Here is a 16,230-nt window from a genome sequence, read left to right as displayed (position 1 = left end):
ATCGTCCCTGTCCTGTGGGACAGTAGGATAAGCCGTCTTGACGTTGGTAGAGGATGCTGCTTGTACCACCAGACTTTCTGGGGATGGATGTTTAGACAAGAACTCTGGGTCTGTGGAAGATACCCTGTACTTTGCAGACAGTTTTTTATTTACTGCTGGTATTACATCTGGGGTTTCCCAGTTTGTCATGATCTTTCTTTGAAGAGCTTTATGAAAGGGCACCACTGGATCCTCTTGTGGGCCTTTGTCAAGAATATCCATGAGGTCATCTTGCTGGAAAGATTGTGAAGGTGTAGACCACCCCATGAACTCTGTAATTCTGGCCATTAAGGCTCTGTAGGGGGTTTCAGCGTGCTCCCCCGGGTCTGGTTTAGCAAAATCCACCTCAGGGGAAGTGTCTAAACCACTTGCCTCATGTAAAGAATCATGAAGATCCTTTAATCTGCGCTCTTCAGAGGAAAATTCCTCTCTAACTGGGGTTACAGGTCCCTGTAACTCATCTTGTTCTGACAAATTATCCTCTTCTAGAATTGAGGATATAGTTCTCAATTGTTCTGAACTCATAAAGGGAGTAAATCCCATTTCCAAGGCAGAGGGTGCTGAACTTGTCATAATTGGTCTCGAAAACGTCGATGTCGTCGACGCCGACGTCGAAGGCTTCGAGCGTGGCGTCGAAAACAGAGGCGGAGGCCTCGAGGACCTCGACAGAATTGGAATTTTACTCGACAATATCGACGACGTCGAGGGCCTGGGAATCGTCACTGGATGTGTGGTCATCGTGACTTTTCTCGGCGTCGAGGCCGGCGTCGAGTCGACAGACCTGTATGTCGAAGGTCCCTTCGACAACGGCGTCGACGGAACCTGCGTCGACGGAACCTTCGAGGAAGGTTTGGAGGTCATGGTCCTACTCGAGGGTTCGAGACGCGCTCGAGAGGTTTCTTTCGCCGGGTACTGCGACTCGCGGCGTTTTTGACCTTCGGGTCTTTCGACCAGAGCATCGCTCTCGGCAGTCTTCGAGGGGGTCGAGGCCGCTTTCTCGAAGACGCTCATCATGTTTTTTCTGAATTCTTCCCATTCAGCCCGGGAACTATGTTTCGTGGGGCAAGGGATTCTTTTTGGCGAAACAGAGGAAGAGGAAGACGGAGAAGGGGATCTTCGGCGTCTCCTCTTCGAGTGTTTCGATCTCGAGGAGTGATGAGACCCACTCCGAGACCTGGAGCGTGAATGGTGACGAGGAGACGAATGTCTCGACTTCGTCGAAGAAGAAGAAGCTTTAAAAGTCTTACCTTTCTCCAGCTTCCCCCTACGCTCCTTCAGGGCCTTAGCTGTCATGGACATACAGTCCTCGCACTCCGAACAATGGTGTTCAGCTCCCAAGCACCACAGACAATTTCTGTGAGGATCGGTCAACGACATCTTTTTCCCACAATCTCGACATTTTTTGAAGCCGGATCGAGGGGTTGTCGGTTCCGACGAGGAAGCCATCGAGTACGATTCGAATAACTTGAAGTAAATATTACTAAGAACTGAGCAACGGTATTCCGAGGCACCGAGTAGCGCGGAAAAACGGAACTGAGCAACGGACGCTGCGCGCGGCCTTTATAGGCAGGATGACGTCGAGCGTCGATACGGCGGCTGTCGAGGGTCATCGACTCGAGGGACGTCGACGCGCAGCGCCCTCTGGAGAAAAAATTTTCCGAGGCCAGCAGAGCTGGAAGGATATATCTAAGATGAGGAATACGTCGGAGGACACAATCCCTTCGAATAGGCACTTTATAAATAAACCATACCATACCCTTACCTGGACGATTGGCTAGCCCGATCCCGCTCCCATGCTCTGGCAAGCCAGCACACGACGAGGACTGTGCGTTTGCTGACGGATCTGGGATTCTCTAAAGTCCTGCTTGGAGCCATCGAAGAACGCTCTGTTTCTGGGAGCCTGACTCAACACATTGACTTGCCTGACGTCTCTCTCGAAAGAGAGAGTTGTAGCCATCCTAGGGAAGGTGCAGCGCCTGTCGTCAGCGCGGTAAGCTACTGTGCGAGATGTCAAGTCACTGTTGGGCATGATGTCCTCCTGTATCAACCTTGTCCTCCTTTGCAGACTACAGATGAGCCCTCTCTAGGGGCCCCATTCCAAGTCCCTCCTTACCAGGAGATCGTCACCACGGACGATTCTCTGAAAGGTTGGGGAGCTCACACTGGACAGTTGCACGTCAGAGGCCTCTGGCTGCCAGAAGAAAAGACACTTCACATCAATGTCCTGGAGCTCCGAGACTGTCTTCTGGACCCTCAGGTCTTTCCTGCCATCACTGAGGTGCAAGGTGGTGAGGATCTTCACAGACACCACCACCATGTTCTAAATTTGGACGCATGGCGGGACGTGCTCTCCAGGGAGGCCCAGGATCTGTGGCACTGGGCCCTTCACCTGGACAGATTTCTCATCCCTTTTCGCCTGGTGGGCATCAAGAACATTATTGCAGACTCGCTCAGCAAGTAGCTACTTTCTTGCCACGAGTGGGAGCTTCACCTGGATCAGGTAGCTCCTTCTATTGCACGAATGGGGCCAACCCCAGATCCACCTTTTTGTGACAGTGACAAATTCCTAGTTTCAGATGTTCGCAAGCAAGTTTCCACAGCCGAGGAGCTTGGGGATGCATTCTTGTTCCTGTGGGAGGGACCTTTCCTCTCTGCTTTTACTCAGTTCCCACTCCTGCTACGAGTGATCAACACACTCAAGACAGTGTCACTGCAGGATGATACTCGTCGCTCCAGCGTGGCCGCTGGTATCCAGACCTGATACGTCTGTCAGCGGCTCTGTCCAGCTGTCTGCCATTACTTACGGACCTTCTGGACCTTCTCTCCAGAGAGGGAGGGGTGATTCTGCGCCATCACCCAGCGTCGCTGAAGTTTGGACATTATTCTTTACTTACGAAGTGTAAAGACATCCTGGCCAAGGCCAGAGCCTCTTCAACATTGACTTGCTACGGCCATAAGTAGAAGTGTTTCTCCGTGTGGTGCCAGGCTCAGAAGATTACCCCTCTGCATGTCACAGCCCCGCAGATCCTACCATACCTGCTTTCCTCGGGCAAGACGGGACTGGCTCATGCCGCTGTCAAGGTGCATCTGGTCGCCATATCCCGTTATACGAGGGCACCAGTTAGGCCTTCCCTATGGCCTCACAGACTCGTCAAGGAGTTCCTCAGTGGCCTTTTTAGGACTTTTCTGCTGGTGAAGGCCCCGGCCACAGCTTGGGAGCTCAATGTGGTCTTGACTAAACTTATGGGGCTGCCCTTTGAACCAATGCATCCAGCCCCGGCTCAAGTTTCTATCCTGGAAGACAGCTTTCCTCGTGGCGGTCACTTAGGCCAGGTGGGTCGTGCAAACAGCTGTACTTGTCCTTCCACGCTTCAAGAGTGGTACTACGTACACACCCCACCTTTATGCCGAAGGTGCCGTCAGAGTTACATCTCAACAAGCCTTTGGTGTTACCTGTCTTCTTCACAAATCCGTCGCCACCAGCGGAGAGGACCTTACATTCGCTGGACATTGCTTGTGCCTTGAAGTTTTACGTGGCACGCACAAAGAAATTTCTGAAGACTTCTCAGCTGTTCGGCAAAATTTGACCTGTGAATCGCGGAAAGGCCTTGTCAAAGGCTTCCATCTCCAGGTGGCTCTCCAGCTGCATCATGCAGTGTCATCGACTGGCTAGCAGGCTGCTGGCGGGCCAGCTGAGAGCCCACTCCACCAGAGCCATCACAGCAACAACAGCGTTTCTCTCTGGTGTACCCCTGCACGACATCTAATCTACAGGGCTGCTACCTGGAGGTCCACGCACACCTTCACATAGCTCTACTCCGTCGCCAGGGATTCCAGTCGAGAGTCGGCCAAGTGGTGCTACAGAACTTCGCAACCTGTTCATTTGAGGGGAGTCTGTTGCAGGGTGAGTGTTTATTGCTTCTCTGAGCCTTGCCACCTCCTGTGGTTTTGTATATGTACTGCTATGTAATTGTTGTTCATGAGCATGTGAATTCATGCCAGACCCATGGTGGAGAACAATAGTTACAGCTAAGTAACTTAGACCATTGTTTGTGTATGATAAATATTGGATATGTTTATTGGATGCAGAGTTGTTTTTGCTTTTGGATGTGTTTTTAATCTAAAATTGCACATTAATGACTTCATCCTCAAATCGTAAAATGCTAAATATTTTTATTTTGTAGCAAAAAAGCTTATGGAAACAATAAGCGCTACAAAGACTGCTGGAGACGGAAGTGTTATAGAAAATCAATCCAAACCAAAGCGAAGCAGGAGAAAATTGTACACAACTGATATTTCAGCTCCTATGGACATTCCTTCTCTTCCAGTAAGTTTTCCTTTTTCTAACCGGATGACTTAGTGTCATTAAGAAGTGTAAGTGTTTTTGCAGTTTGTCACCATTGGAACAGAGAAGCAGGGAACTGATTTTCTCCACCATTGGATCTTTCATAGATTCACATGCTGTGAATATTCCCCAGCGTCTGGCTGGGAATCCTCGGTTACCCTTTGGTTTCCTTTGTAAAAGCAACAAAAACGTATTTTTTGTTGTGTTTTTTTTTTTGTAGCTGTCACACTCTATGGGAGTTTTTGGTCCCAACCAATGGGATATTGAGTAGTTATACACTAGACCCTCCTCCACTTCTCCCCTTCAGATTCTAACCGTGTGTGAAGGTGGTGGGAGTCCTTGGGTTTTCTACACATAGAATCTACATTCTCAGATTCCAGTCAAGCAATAAACAAATAAAAATCTTCATTGTTCAGGAAACATTTCTACAGTTTGAGATTAACGGGACAACGCATTGTGTGACAGTTAAGTGGGGATGGAGTAGCGCAGACCCCTGTTTAAGGCCTGTGGCACTTGTGGCCTCAAAAACATATATGAAGGGGACAAACATACTGATTGTGTTTGTTTGGATCCCATCACAACGGTCGATCGTTGTAGCATGTGTAAAGCCCTTAGCTTGAGGACCGTTAAGGACTGGAACTGGTTTCTGGAATGCTGGCTGAATAATGGTAACTACCCACAGTACCCCTCTGACGTTCGAAGAGCATGGCCAACCCCACTGAGAAGCGACCACGCTCCATGGAGAGAGCCAGGTCGGAAGAAAGGCTGCAGAAGATGCACACTCACCATGTCGCCCACAGCTACGAGCTGTCGATGGGGCAGGACATCCCCTTGGTGGGAGAGAAGAGGTACTTCAGAGCTCTTGAACGACTGGCATCATCTCGAAAAAGGCTGTTGTCAGAAAAGCAGATGAGCAGCCTGACGAAGTCGACGACGGGGAAACCGTCCATTAAGTCGACAGACAAATCCAAGCACCATAAATACCGGTCCAAATTCGTCAAAGGATCAAAGGGGTTGTCGACTAAGGCAACGCTGGGGACAGCGTCCACGTCTGAGGGGCTCAAGGAACCTTCCAAATCCCAATGGCTGGCCAGGTCCTCAAGCCATAAGGTCCCTCCAACTGTATCAATGGTCACCATGCCCACGGATACCACCTTGCTGATGCCGTTCTTATCTGGGTCATCGGGCCAGCTGGGGGGGGGGATTCCTAATCACCTGGACACGGCAAAAACTGCCCTTAGCCTAGTCAATGGTTTCACCTATGGATGGCCCGTTAGGGGCATGCCGACGAAACACAAGCAAAAGATATGCTCGTCGATGTAGGGGTCAGCAAAGCACAAGCAAGGGGCAAAGGGCCTTCCATCACAGACGGCAGGCGCGCCCACACAAGGTAAAGACTGTTGACCGCAGATAAGAAATCCCAGCAAAAAGACCACTCATCACGACCTCGTCAACAATACCCTCGTTGATGTAGAAACAAAAGAAGCAACAGGGACAAGGATCACACCTACAGCCCCTAGAACCTACCTTGTCAACAATTCCAACCACAACTTTCATACTGGGCAGTTGGCTCATGGAATGATGGCGTCCTGTATCTCCACATACCCGTCATCATGCAATGCAGGCCCTGCATGCCACAGCTACAGGAGTTCCTGGCGGCTAACTGTTACGACTCTGCGGATCATGGGGAGACAGGGATGGGGCGCGCATGTGGACCAGCTACATGTCAGGACTGTGATCTCCCCATGAAACCTCTCTGCACATCAACGTGGTCGAGCTCAGGGTGGTCAGGTGTGCACTTAAGTCCTTATTTCCGGTTTCCAGGAGACAGGCAGTCAGAGTCCTAACGGACAACACAACTATGATTTACTCCCTGTGTAAGCAGGGAGGGGCATGGTCCAAGACCCTGTCGCGAGAGGTGCAGCGCCTCTAACACTGGGTTATTCCTCATGGCATCTCCATAAAGGCGTTCCACCTCTAGAATGAAACTGCGGTCAGCCTCAGCAGGCAGATGTCCCAGGGCCACGAGTGGAAGCTAGATCCAAGTGCATTACAATCACTCTTCCAATGGTGAGGCCACGCATCAGTGGACTTGTTCGCCACAATTCACAACAAGAAATGCACAAGCTAAGCAGGCAAGACACCCCAGCAGGGATCAATCAGGGATGCCTTTACCTTCCTGTGGAAGGTCCTTCACAGTTCCCAGTCTTGCGCAGGACAGAACAGATGATCAGGAAGCAACAATGCAATGTAATCCTAATCGCCCCAGACTGGCCTCACCAGGTGAGTACTTGGACCTCGTCAACTCTCTGGGGACCGGCCAATCAGGCTTCGTTGTCACTGGAACATGATCAAACCGGACCAGGGGAAGATACTCATACATCCCATACCCTTTCCTCTATCCTTGTGGGCGTCCCCAAACATGGGGATGGTACTGGAACTTTTGGCAGCAAAAAATTGAGCCTCCCCTTTAAATTTAGTATAGTGCCGGAATGCCCCGCCGACTCCCCGCCCTCTGGCGCTTCACCCCAGTCCCTTTTTCTGCACGGACGGTGTCGAACCTGCTAGCCAGCGCAGAGACTCTTAAGCTTTCCGCTTCCTCCCCTTTTTGTTTTTTCAATCTTACTTAACTTCCCTTCGGTGCCTCACCTCTCCCGGCACAGGTCGGCCTCGGGAGGATTCACGAGATGTGCCTCATGCGACTGCTTGTTCCCAGACCCCCATGCAGTCTGTCTTTAGTGTTTAGGGTCCGACCACCTCTGGGACGCATGTTCAGCTTGCAGCGCTCTGACACAAGGCTTTGAAGAATTGGTTGTCTTGATGGAGGGAGATCTTCACCATTTCTCCGCCTCCACACCTTAAGGACTTTGTCTCCAAGACCTTTCATCAAGACAAGGTAGGCCCTCTGTTCAGCAGGGCTCCACAGCACGGGGACTCCTTTCCCGGGGTCCCCAAGGATCGGGGTTCCTCAATTTCAGGTTCTGGCAGGCCTGAGGCCTCTAAGGCTACTGGCTTACAAGCCGAGCGGCCCAGGGGCTCTTCTAGGCCCTCCGGGGACAGACCTGAGGCCGTCCAGGCTACCAGCTATCAATTGCCTTCTTCTACCCCAGGGGGTAATGGATCGGTGAGTGCCACCTCCAAGAGTCTGCCCTTGGCACAATCCAACACGGCTACCGGCACTGGTGCTGAGGGCATCCAGCCGACCAGGGCTCGCTCTGCGGGGTCACGTGTCAGGGCGTTAAGACTACGGGCCATCTAGTTGAGGGCTCAGTGCCTACCAGAGTGATCTCTGAGGTCGACGCCTCCGCTGTATCCTCCCGTGTCTGAGGCCTCTCTTAAGTCATGGCCTCTGCGCCCTCCTGCCCAGGGCTTATTGCAAGGCTTCAAAATGGCAGAGAGGCATGTGGCAGAACCTGCCAGGCCGGCAGCCATCTTCAATCCAGGTCATGTCCCACCAGTGATTTCGTCCATCGAATGGGCTTTGCAAGATGATTACAGCTCCCTTCCCTCTGGAAGCAGCAGTGGATCCTACGGTGTAGGCTTTCGGTCTCCTCAGGGATACATCTACCATCACAGCCTTATGGTTGCATGCACCAGGCACCTTTGACCCAGAGTGGAGGCCCAGCACCTTGGAGGGCCGGTCCCCTTGGTACCCGGTAGCTTGCGAGGACCACTTCGTCGAGTGCTTCCTCTTATATGAAGGGGCTCCTGAAGGACATTGTGAAGGAGGTCCTCCCACAGGTGGCACCGTCCCGGCATCCTTCTTTGGGTACTCCTCCGGTTCCTCCAGTGCTGCAGGTTCCAATGTCTGTCCTTCCACCGGTCCAGGCCTTAGCGGTTGTTCTGACCCCTTCTCCTGTACCACCAACGCCCCTCCCTCAACAGCTGTTGGATCCGTCTGCATCTCTGGACCTAGGGGGAACCCAGCTAGCATCTGTGTCCCAGGGCCGGATTCCCCACAGTCTGTAAAAAAGGAGAGGGGGTCAGGGGGCGATGACGCCCAAGACGATGACCCCTCCACATCCGTTAAGGCTTTTCATGGCTGCCTTCAGGACCTGGTAGAGTTCTTGGAACTTGATCTGCCTGAGGAAGCCCCTGAGGAGTCGGGAGTCCTAGCAGAGGTCTTGGGGAAGCGCACCACGGTCCGGTCTGGCATCTCTTTCTAGAAGGATATTCTGCAGGGGGCGCGAAAGCTCTGGGAGATGCCCAGGGCCAACGCCCAGATGAACAAGAAGTTGGACGACAGGTTTAGGCTGACGGACGGGGAGCCAATCCTCCTTACCTCCCACCCGCATCCTCATTCGTCAGTTGTGGCTGTGACTTCCTTGTATTCTAAACCGTCGTCTTCGTCCACGGGAGCCTCCTCTAGTTGCCTCTCCATGGAGGGCCAAGTCCTGGAGTCTTTAGGAAAGTGTCTTAGTCCATCTCAGGACTGTATCTGCGGCAAGCCAACGCAGACGACCTTTTGGCTGCAGCAAACAAGAAGCTGTGGACAGAGCTCTGGGAATTTCTGCCCAACCTCCCTTCAGACCAGCAAGCCTCCTTCAAGGCCAGTCTGTCAGATGCCCGGGCCATTGTGCAGGACCTCATGTAGTCTTTGGTCTCCCACATCGACACAGCCAGTAGAGGGCTGTGCTTTAGTGTCAAGATGAGGACAGCGTGGATGCACGCCACTACGTTTTAATGGGACGTGCAGGAGAGATCCTGGATCTGCCCTTCGAGGGTGTGGACCTTTCTCATTTGTCACCCGATAACGAGTTGACAAAGAGGAAATCCTCCACAGAAGCTGCCAAGTCCTTGGCCATCCTGAAAAAATCAGGTCAGAAATCCTTCCCTCAGTACCAGGGCAGGACTGAGTTCAAGCCGTGCGCTTTCTCTGGCTTCAAGTGGTTCCGGGTACTCCGAGGCCGGACAGGTTGCCAAGTGACAACAGGAGAAAGCAGCAGAGGAGGTTGCAGCTTTTTCCGCTCCCCCTGCCTCGGACGCCAAGAAGCAGCGACGTAATGGTGAGGGAACACAGCTTGCCTATGGGGGGCCATGTGTCTCTTTTCAAGGACACCTGCAACTGTCTTTTCAGCAACCCATGGATCCGTTCTGTGGTCTCCACAGGCTTCAGTCTTCCTCTTCCTTTGCCTGCACCATCCTCTCCTCTTCGTCAGATAGGATTCCAGGCTCTTTTACGGTATGGTTACTATTCCAGGATGTTTGCCGTACCCAAGAACAACCAGGCTGTACTGAGGGTAGTCCTGAACCTGTCATTTCTAAATCTGTCTTTGCCGCTGGAAACCTTCAAGAGGATTACTCCCACACACATAGCAGAGTCTGTGTGTAGAGGACTGGATATGTTCCTCGACCTCAAGGATGTGTACCTGCATGTTCCCATCTACCAGCCGCATGGGAAGTTGCGGTTCATGATTGTCATACCATTTTCAGTACAGGGTGCTATCCTTCCTCCTGAACTAGGCGCCTTGTGTCTTCACGAAGTTGATGAAGGCAGTGCCGGGCCTTCTCCGCTTGGATGGCGTCATCTGTATCCTTACTTGGATGACTGGCTGTTGAGGGCGGGTTCACTCGAAGGGCTGCTGCACTCCTGTCAAAGATTGTCAGATATCCTTCTTCAGCTGGGGTTCTCCCTTAACTGGAGGAAGTCAGTTGTGCCCATCGCAGGAACTGGTTTTCCTAGGGGTATGCTGGAACACTACTCTTCAGCTGGTGTTTCCTACGCCAGAGAGGCTTCTTTTCCCTGCGCAGGGCGGTGGGTCACTTTCTGGCCAACACGACCACCTCGGCATGGTGGTTCCTCCACATTCTAGGCCTGATGGCCTCCTGTGTCCTCACTGTACAGTACGCTCGTCTCAAGCTCCAAATGGTCGCTAATTAGTACCAAGAGATGGGGCTCAGTCAGACACCATCCCATTACCACTGCGCCTACCGCCTGATCTGCTGATGGATGGCAATGTTTTAATGGGAGCCCCCTTCACCCGACCGGAGCCTGCCTGGTGGTGGCAAAGGACTCCTCCCTTTCAGGCTGTTTGGCTACTCTGGAGAGCTATGTGATTCATGGAGCATGGTCCAGGACGGAAGCCCTCATGCATATAAATCTGCTCAAGCTCAGAGCAGTTGGCCTAGCCTTCAGGGCATTTTTGCCCCTCAACAGGGAGAGCTCTGTTCTTGTCAGGACCGACAATTCTATCACAATGTTTTACCTGAACGAGCAGGTTGGCACCCTTTACCACCACCACCACCCCCCCGCATTGAGGTGGTATTGACCTGGGAATGGGCCCTGATGGAGGGGATTTGAAGAAGCGGACCAGCTGCGTTGCTTGGGGTTCAACACCTACGAATGGGAGTTGCACACTGTCTCCTTGTTGCCCCTGTTCCAGTGTTGGGGGTTCGTGGAACTGGATTTGTTCACATCCGTTCTGAATTCCAAGTGCAGCTGCAGTTGTTACACGTTCCCGCCCACCCCTCTGCTCCAGCGGACCCTCCGCAAGTTCTTTGCATCAGTGGGTTGCAGCCTCATCCTGGTTGCCCCCCACTAGCCTTAGAGACCCTGATTTTCGTTCTGCTACATTTGTGCTCCCAGGGTCCCATCCACCTTCTGATCTCCAGCACACGATTCCTGGTGCAGCAGGGCGGGACAGTGGAACATCCAGACCCGGTCAAGCTGGCGCTTGCAGCCTGGTTCATGACCAGCTGAGGCTTGGACGTGCTCAATTTCCGGATGACAACTGGGACATCATTCAGCAGGCCAGGAGGCCCTCGACTTGGTCCCAGTATTAAGAGCACATTGACTAGGTTCTGCCATTGGGCTTGTGACAAGGGTCTGGACTCTGTCACCTGTCCTCAAGTGACGTACTGGCTTTTTTAGCACACATTGCTCATTCGGGAGTCATACTTGCTGCATTTATTTAGCAGCCATTGGGAATTTTCAGCGGCCAACCCTGTGATTAAGGCCCACCTTAAGGAGTTGTCTAGGATGTTTCCTCCGGTGCATAGACTGCAACCGTTCTGGGACCTCAATGTGGTGCTGGCAGCTTTGCAGCACAAACCTTTCGAGCCAATGGCCTCTGTGGACATCTGATTTGTGACACTAAGAACATAAGAACAGTGCTACTGGTGGCGCTCACCTCTGTGCACAGGGTTAGTGAGCTGCAGGCGTTGTCTTTGTGCAAGTGCTTCACCACGTTTAACAACTACAGGGTCATCTTGCGCACTCACCCAAACCTCTTGCCACAGGTGGTCTCTCTATTCCATCTGAATCAAAAGATCTGCCTACTGGTGTTCTTCCCGAACCTACAATCAGAGGCAGATAGGGTCCCACATTCCTTGGACCTCAGTAGGGTCATCGAGTTTGATCTCTCTCGCACAAAATCCTTCAGGAAGTCTGAGGCATTGTTTGTGACTTTTGGGTGCTCCTCCCCAGCTCTCAGGGTTCTAAGCTTCCATCGCCCATTGGATGGTTCAGGCCATTTCGGAAGGCGTACACGGACATGGGTAAACCTGTTCCGGAGGGGATTCATTCCCATGCAGTCAGAGCGAAGGCCACGGCCGTCGAGTTTCAGAGACATGCTTCATGGGATGTCATCAGCAGGGTGGCTACTTGGGCCACCCCGTCGGCCTTCTGTAAGCACTACTGCTCCAGCATGGGGTCTGGCATGGAATCACATGCTCATGAATATTACCCGTCATCAGGCTGGGAATCCTCAGTAAAGAAAAAATCAGTATCAGTTTCGTTTCTGATCTGTCTTTCTTGGTAGTAACCAATCACTGATCTCTGGGTCACACTGCCCCCAGCCAATGACTGCCCTCTCCCTAAGCCCTGCCCCTGGCAGCCATCCTCAGATTTTTACTGCACGCTCAAGTTTTGGGAGTCCTCGTGTTTAGCTCTCGAGTTTTTTACTGCGTTTTCACGCTTTTTCAGGAGAATTTCTAATTTTTTCGGTTTAATCGAGCCTCAAGCTCCACCGTTTCTACTTCCGATAATGGGGACCCGTTTCGGAATTCTTCTACGCCCCTCAAGGGTGAAGTTTTTGTCGAGTTTACACTTCTTGGAGGATTCCGGAAGATCTGCGGCCTACCTCAACGGACATGGCCCAGGACAAGGGGAGCTTGACGCCCGGATCCAAGCTGTTAAGGAACTACCCTGGATGCAGGTTATATAACGTTTTCAAGGAGGACGAGCATTCGCAATGTCTCTACTGCCTCCATGGGGACAAGACGCACGTGGAGAAGGACTGTGCGTTCTGCAAGAACCTTTCGGAACGAACCAAACAAGAAAGTCGTTCCTGCCTCGCCACCTGGCTGGAGAAGGGCACAGCAAGTAAGAAGGCGAAGAAGTCGTCTGAGTGGGGTTCTAAGTCCTCTTCGGTTGCCAAGCGGGGCGCTACTTCCCCGGCACGTTCGACCACGAGCCAGCGATCTGGTTCGGGGAAGAGGAAGTCCGAGAACCCGGGTAGGCCGCTGGAGCGGACCCGGTTGATCTCGAAGGGGGAGCGAGGCGCTGTCCTGTGGTGAGGGCTTTGATCCACCCAGCTAAGGCCTCTACCGAAGTGGTTGCTGCGACCCTGGCAGAGCCGGCTGAGACTACGCCAATGGAAACGGCCTCTGGGCCCAGAGTATCCCTGTCGCCGCGGAGGGAATCCTCTTTCCAGCCCATCGCTAGGACCCCCGTGAAGCCCCCGGCTGAAAAAGAGAGGGGAGGGGCAGTGGCCATTACAGACTCGGAATCAGCCTCTGAGGAGGAACTGGTGGAGACCGAGAAGGGCCTCAACGAAAGGTCCATAGGCCTCAATGAGAGGTTCGAGAAGGTTCGATCCCAGGGGACGGTCCCTCCTGACGTGATCGAAGATAGCAACGACGAACAGGGCCCAGTGGAACGGCCATCCCGTCCGTCGCAGCCATTGCCCGAGCCCCAGGATAGCTGGGCGGCCATTTTGTTGGCAATCCAATCCTTATGTACCGAGATAAGGATTAGATTACCACGCACCCCAACGGAGGAGCCAGAACCAGGCCTGTCGGGAAGCCCTCCGAACAAGCGGAGGAGAGTCCACCCCGCTCCGCCCTTCGTGCCTGCGAGACCGGTGGACCCCTCATCCCCCTCGCCGGGAGAGGATACGGCGACGGACGATGAAGGCGGCGGTGACACAGCAGACATTCTGCAGGAGGGCGAGGTGGCGTCGGATCACGCCATAACGGTGGCGACGGACATTGCCGATACCGGATTTCGCCAACTGGGCAACAGAGTTTGCCTCCGACGAGGATGGCTCAAGGCGACAGACTTTCGCCAGGACGTCCAGACCAGAGTGTTGGACATGCCGTTCGACGGCAACAACCTCTTTGGTAAGGCGGTGGATGAGTCTCTACAGGCCATCAAGACCGACTCAGAGATGGCCCGGGCCCTTGGGGTGCTTCAGCAGCGACGGCCCTTTCGGAGCCCCAGAGGCAGACAGGGTGCCTCCAAAGGATCCAGCGGTGGCTCCTCCACTTACCGCCAGGCGGCCCGCTCCTCTTCCCAGGCGGCCTACAGAGGTCGTGGCAAGCAAGGGGGTTCCCGCCGTCGTCGCCAAGGCGGCAAGTCCACTTCCAAGCAAGACTGACCCGGCCCGGTTGTCGGGCCCCCACCGAATCACCCCAGTGGGAGGCCAGCTGACGAAGTCGTCAGAGTGTGGGAGTCCATCTCCACCAATCGTTGGGTGTTGGACACCCTGGCCAACAGGCACCCGCTGGAATTCCTAAAGAAGTGCCCTTGCATTCCTCCCGTGGCCAGGAAGGAGAATCACGTCCCTCAACTGCTGCTGTTGGAAGTAAAGGCGATGCTCAAAAAAGGTGCCATTGAGCTCGTCCCCAGGAGGCTCCGGGGCTCCGGAGTGTACTCAAGGTACTTCCTCGTCAGAAAGAAGACAGGCGGTTGGCGCCCCATCCTGGACCTGCGTTGGTTAAATAAATACATCAAGGCGCAGAAATTCAGGATGGTCACCCTCCAGCACGTGCTGGGACAGCTGGAGGAAGGCGACTTCATATCGTCGTTGGACCTGGAGGATGCTTACTTCCACATCCCCATCCTAAAAAAGGCACAGGAAGTTCCTCAGGTCCGTGGTTCAGGGACGCCACTACCAATTCAGAGCCCTACCGTTCAGATTAAAGTCGGAACCCAGGGTTTTCACAAAGTCCCTGGCACCAGTGGGGCGCGGCTGCGCCTGCAGGGGATCCACGTCTACCCCTACCTGGACGACTGGCTAATCCGGGCAAGGTCAAGGGAACTAGCCGTCGATCATACGGCGAGGACCGTCCGGTTGCTCACGGGGCTGGGGTTCGCCATCAACTACCTCAAATCCCACCTGGTTCCATCGCAAGTAGCACTGTTTTTGGGGGGTGAAGCTCAATACAGTGGAGCAATTGGCCTCCCCTTTAGAGGAGAGGACCAAGACCATCCTGGGCAAGGTGCGGCGCCTGTTAGCCACGGACGTGGCCAGGGTGAGGTCCATCAAGTCCCTTCTCGGGATGATGTCCTCATGCATCTACCTTGTGCCCCTTTGCAGACTTTTGATGCGTCCGCTACAGGAGTTCCTCGACGCCTGCTGGTTTCAGGCGAGGGGCTGCTTCGAGGACAGGATCCCCCTCGACGAGGAGTTCCGTCGGGCGAGCCTATGGTGGGGCACCCGGGCTCACCTCACGGCACGGACTTTCAAACCCCGGCATTTCAGGGGACGGTGACTACGGACGCCTCTCTGGAGGGTTGGGGGGCCCACACTGGAGATCTCCACCAAGAGGTCTTTGGCTTCCAGAGGAGAGGTCTCTTCACATCAACATCTTGGAGCTCTGAGCAGTGTTCTGGGTGCTCAAGTCGTTCCTCCCGTCCCTCAAGGACAAAGTGGTGAGGATCTTCACCGACAACACCACCACGATGTTCTACATATGGAAGCAGGGGGGGGGGCACCAGATCCCCAGCCCTATCCAAGTAGGCCCAGGATCTGTGGCACTGGGCCGCCGCCCAGGGGATGTTTCTGGTTCCCTTCCACCTGACAGGAATAAAAAACACCATCGCCGACTCACTCAGCAGGGAGCTGCGCTCGTGCCACGAGTGGGAACTGCGCCAGGATCAAGTGGATCGACTCTTCCAACGATGGGGCAAACCCCAGATCGACCTGTTCGCGACGGCGATGAACTGTAAGTGCCAGAGGTTCGCCAGCAGGTTCCCACAGCCGAGGAGCATGGGCGATGCTTTCTCGTTCCCTTGGGACGGCCCGTTTCTATCCGCGTTCCCTCCATTAGGGTTGCTGCTCCACCTCATCAACCAGCTCAAGAAGTCCAGGTGCAGGATGATCCTCGTCGCACCGGCATGGCCGAGGCAGGTCTGGTTCCCGGACCTTCTGGACTTGTCAACGTCCCCGCCAGTCAGGCTGCCGGCGGACGCGGATCTTCTCTCCAGAGAAGGAGGCGCCATTCTCCACCACGACCCACAGTCGCTGAACCTGCAGGCCTGGCTCCTGCAGCACTAGAGTTTGGAGGGTACGATATCCCGGCTGATTGCAGGGAGGTTCTTGCAAAGGCCAGGGCGTCCTCAACTCTCAAGTGTTACGGTCATAAATGGAAGAGGTTCTCTGTCTGGTGCCGTGCACAGATTAACCCTCTGTGAATTACGGCCCCTCAAGTGCTGCCGTACCTGCTGTCGCTGGCCAAGGCTAGACTGGCTCACGCCTCCATAAAAATACATCTGGCTGCCACCTCCCGATATACCAGGACGACGGGACGGGCGTCCTTGTGGTCTCATCGCCTGCTGAAGGAATTTATGAAGGGACTATTCTGATCATTCCCACCGGTGAAGGCTCTTGCCCCAGCGTGGG

At 53.9% G+C, this 16,230-nt stretch overlaps 1 protein-coding gene across 3 annotated transcripts in view; it reads left to right on the top strand.

Annotated features, from left to right (window-relative positions):
- Nucleotides 1–16,230, top strand: part of KIF20B (kinesin family member 20B) — a 2,369,321-nt gene that overhangs the window by 2,314,036 nt on the left and 39,055 nt on the right. For all 3 annotated transcript variants that reach the window (XM_069611316.1, XM_069611317.1, XM_069611318.1), the window contains one exon: nucleotides 4,224–4,366. In XM_069611316.1, the coding sequence (XP_069467417.1) occupies nucleotides 4,224–4,366 (143 nt within the window). The remainder of the gene's footprint in view (nucleotides 1–4,223; nucleotides 4,367–16,230) is intronic.

The sequence above is a fragment of the Ambystoma mexicanum genome, chromosome 8, assembly GCF_040938575.1.
Source record: "Ambystoma mexicanum isolate Mex_15411 chromosome 8, UKY_AmexF1_1, whole genome shotgun sequence".
Lineage (NCBI taxonomy): Eukaryota > Metazoa > Chordata > Amphibia > Caudata > Ambystomatidae > Ambystoma > Ambystoma mexicanum.
Note: the sequence above shows the minus strand (reverse complement) of the source record. Positions and strands in the feature narration are given on the sequence as shown.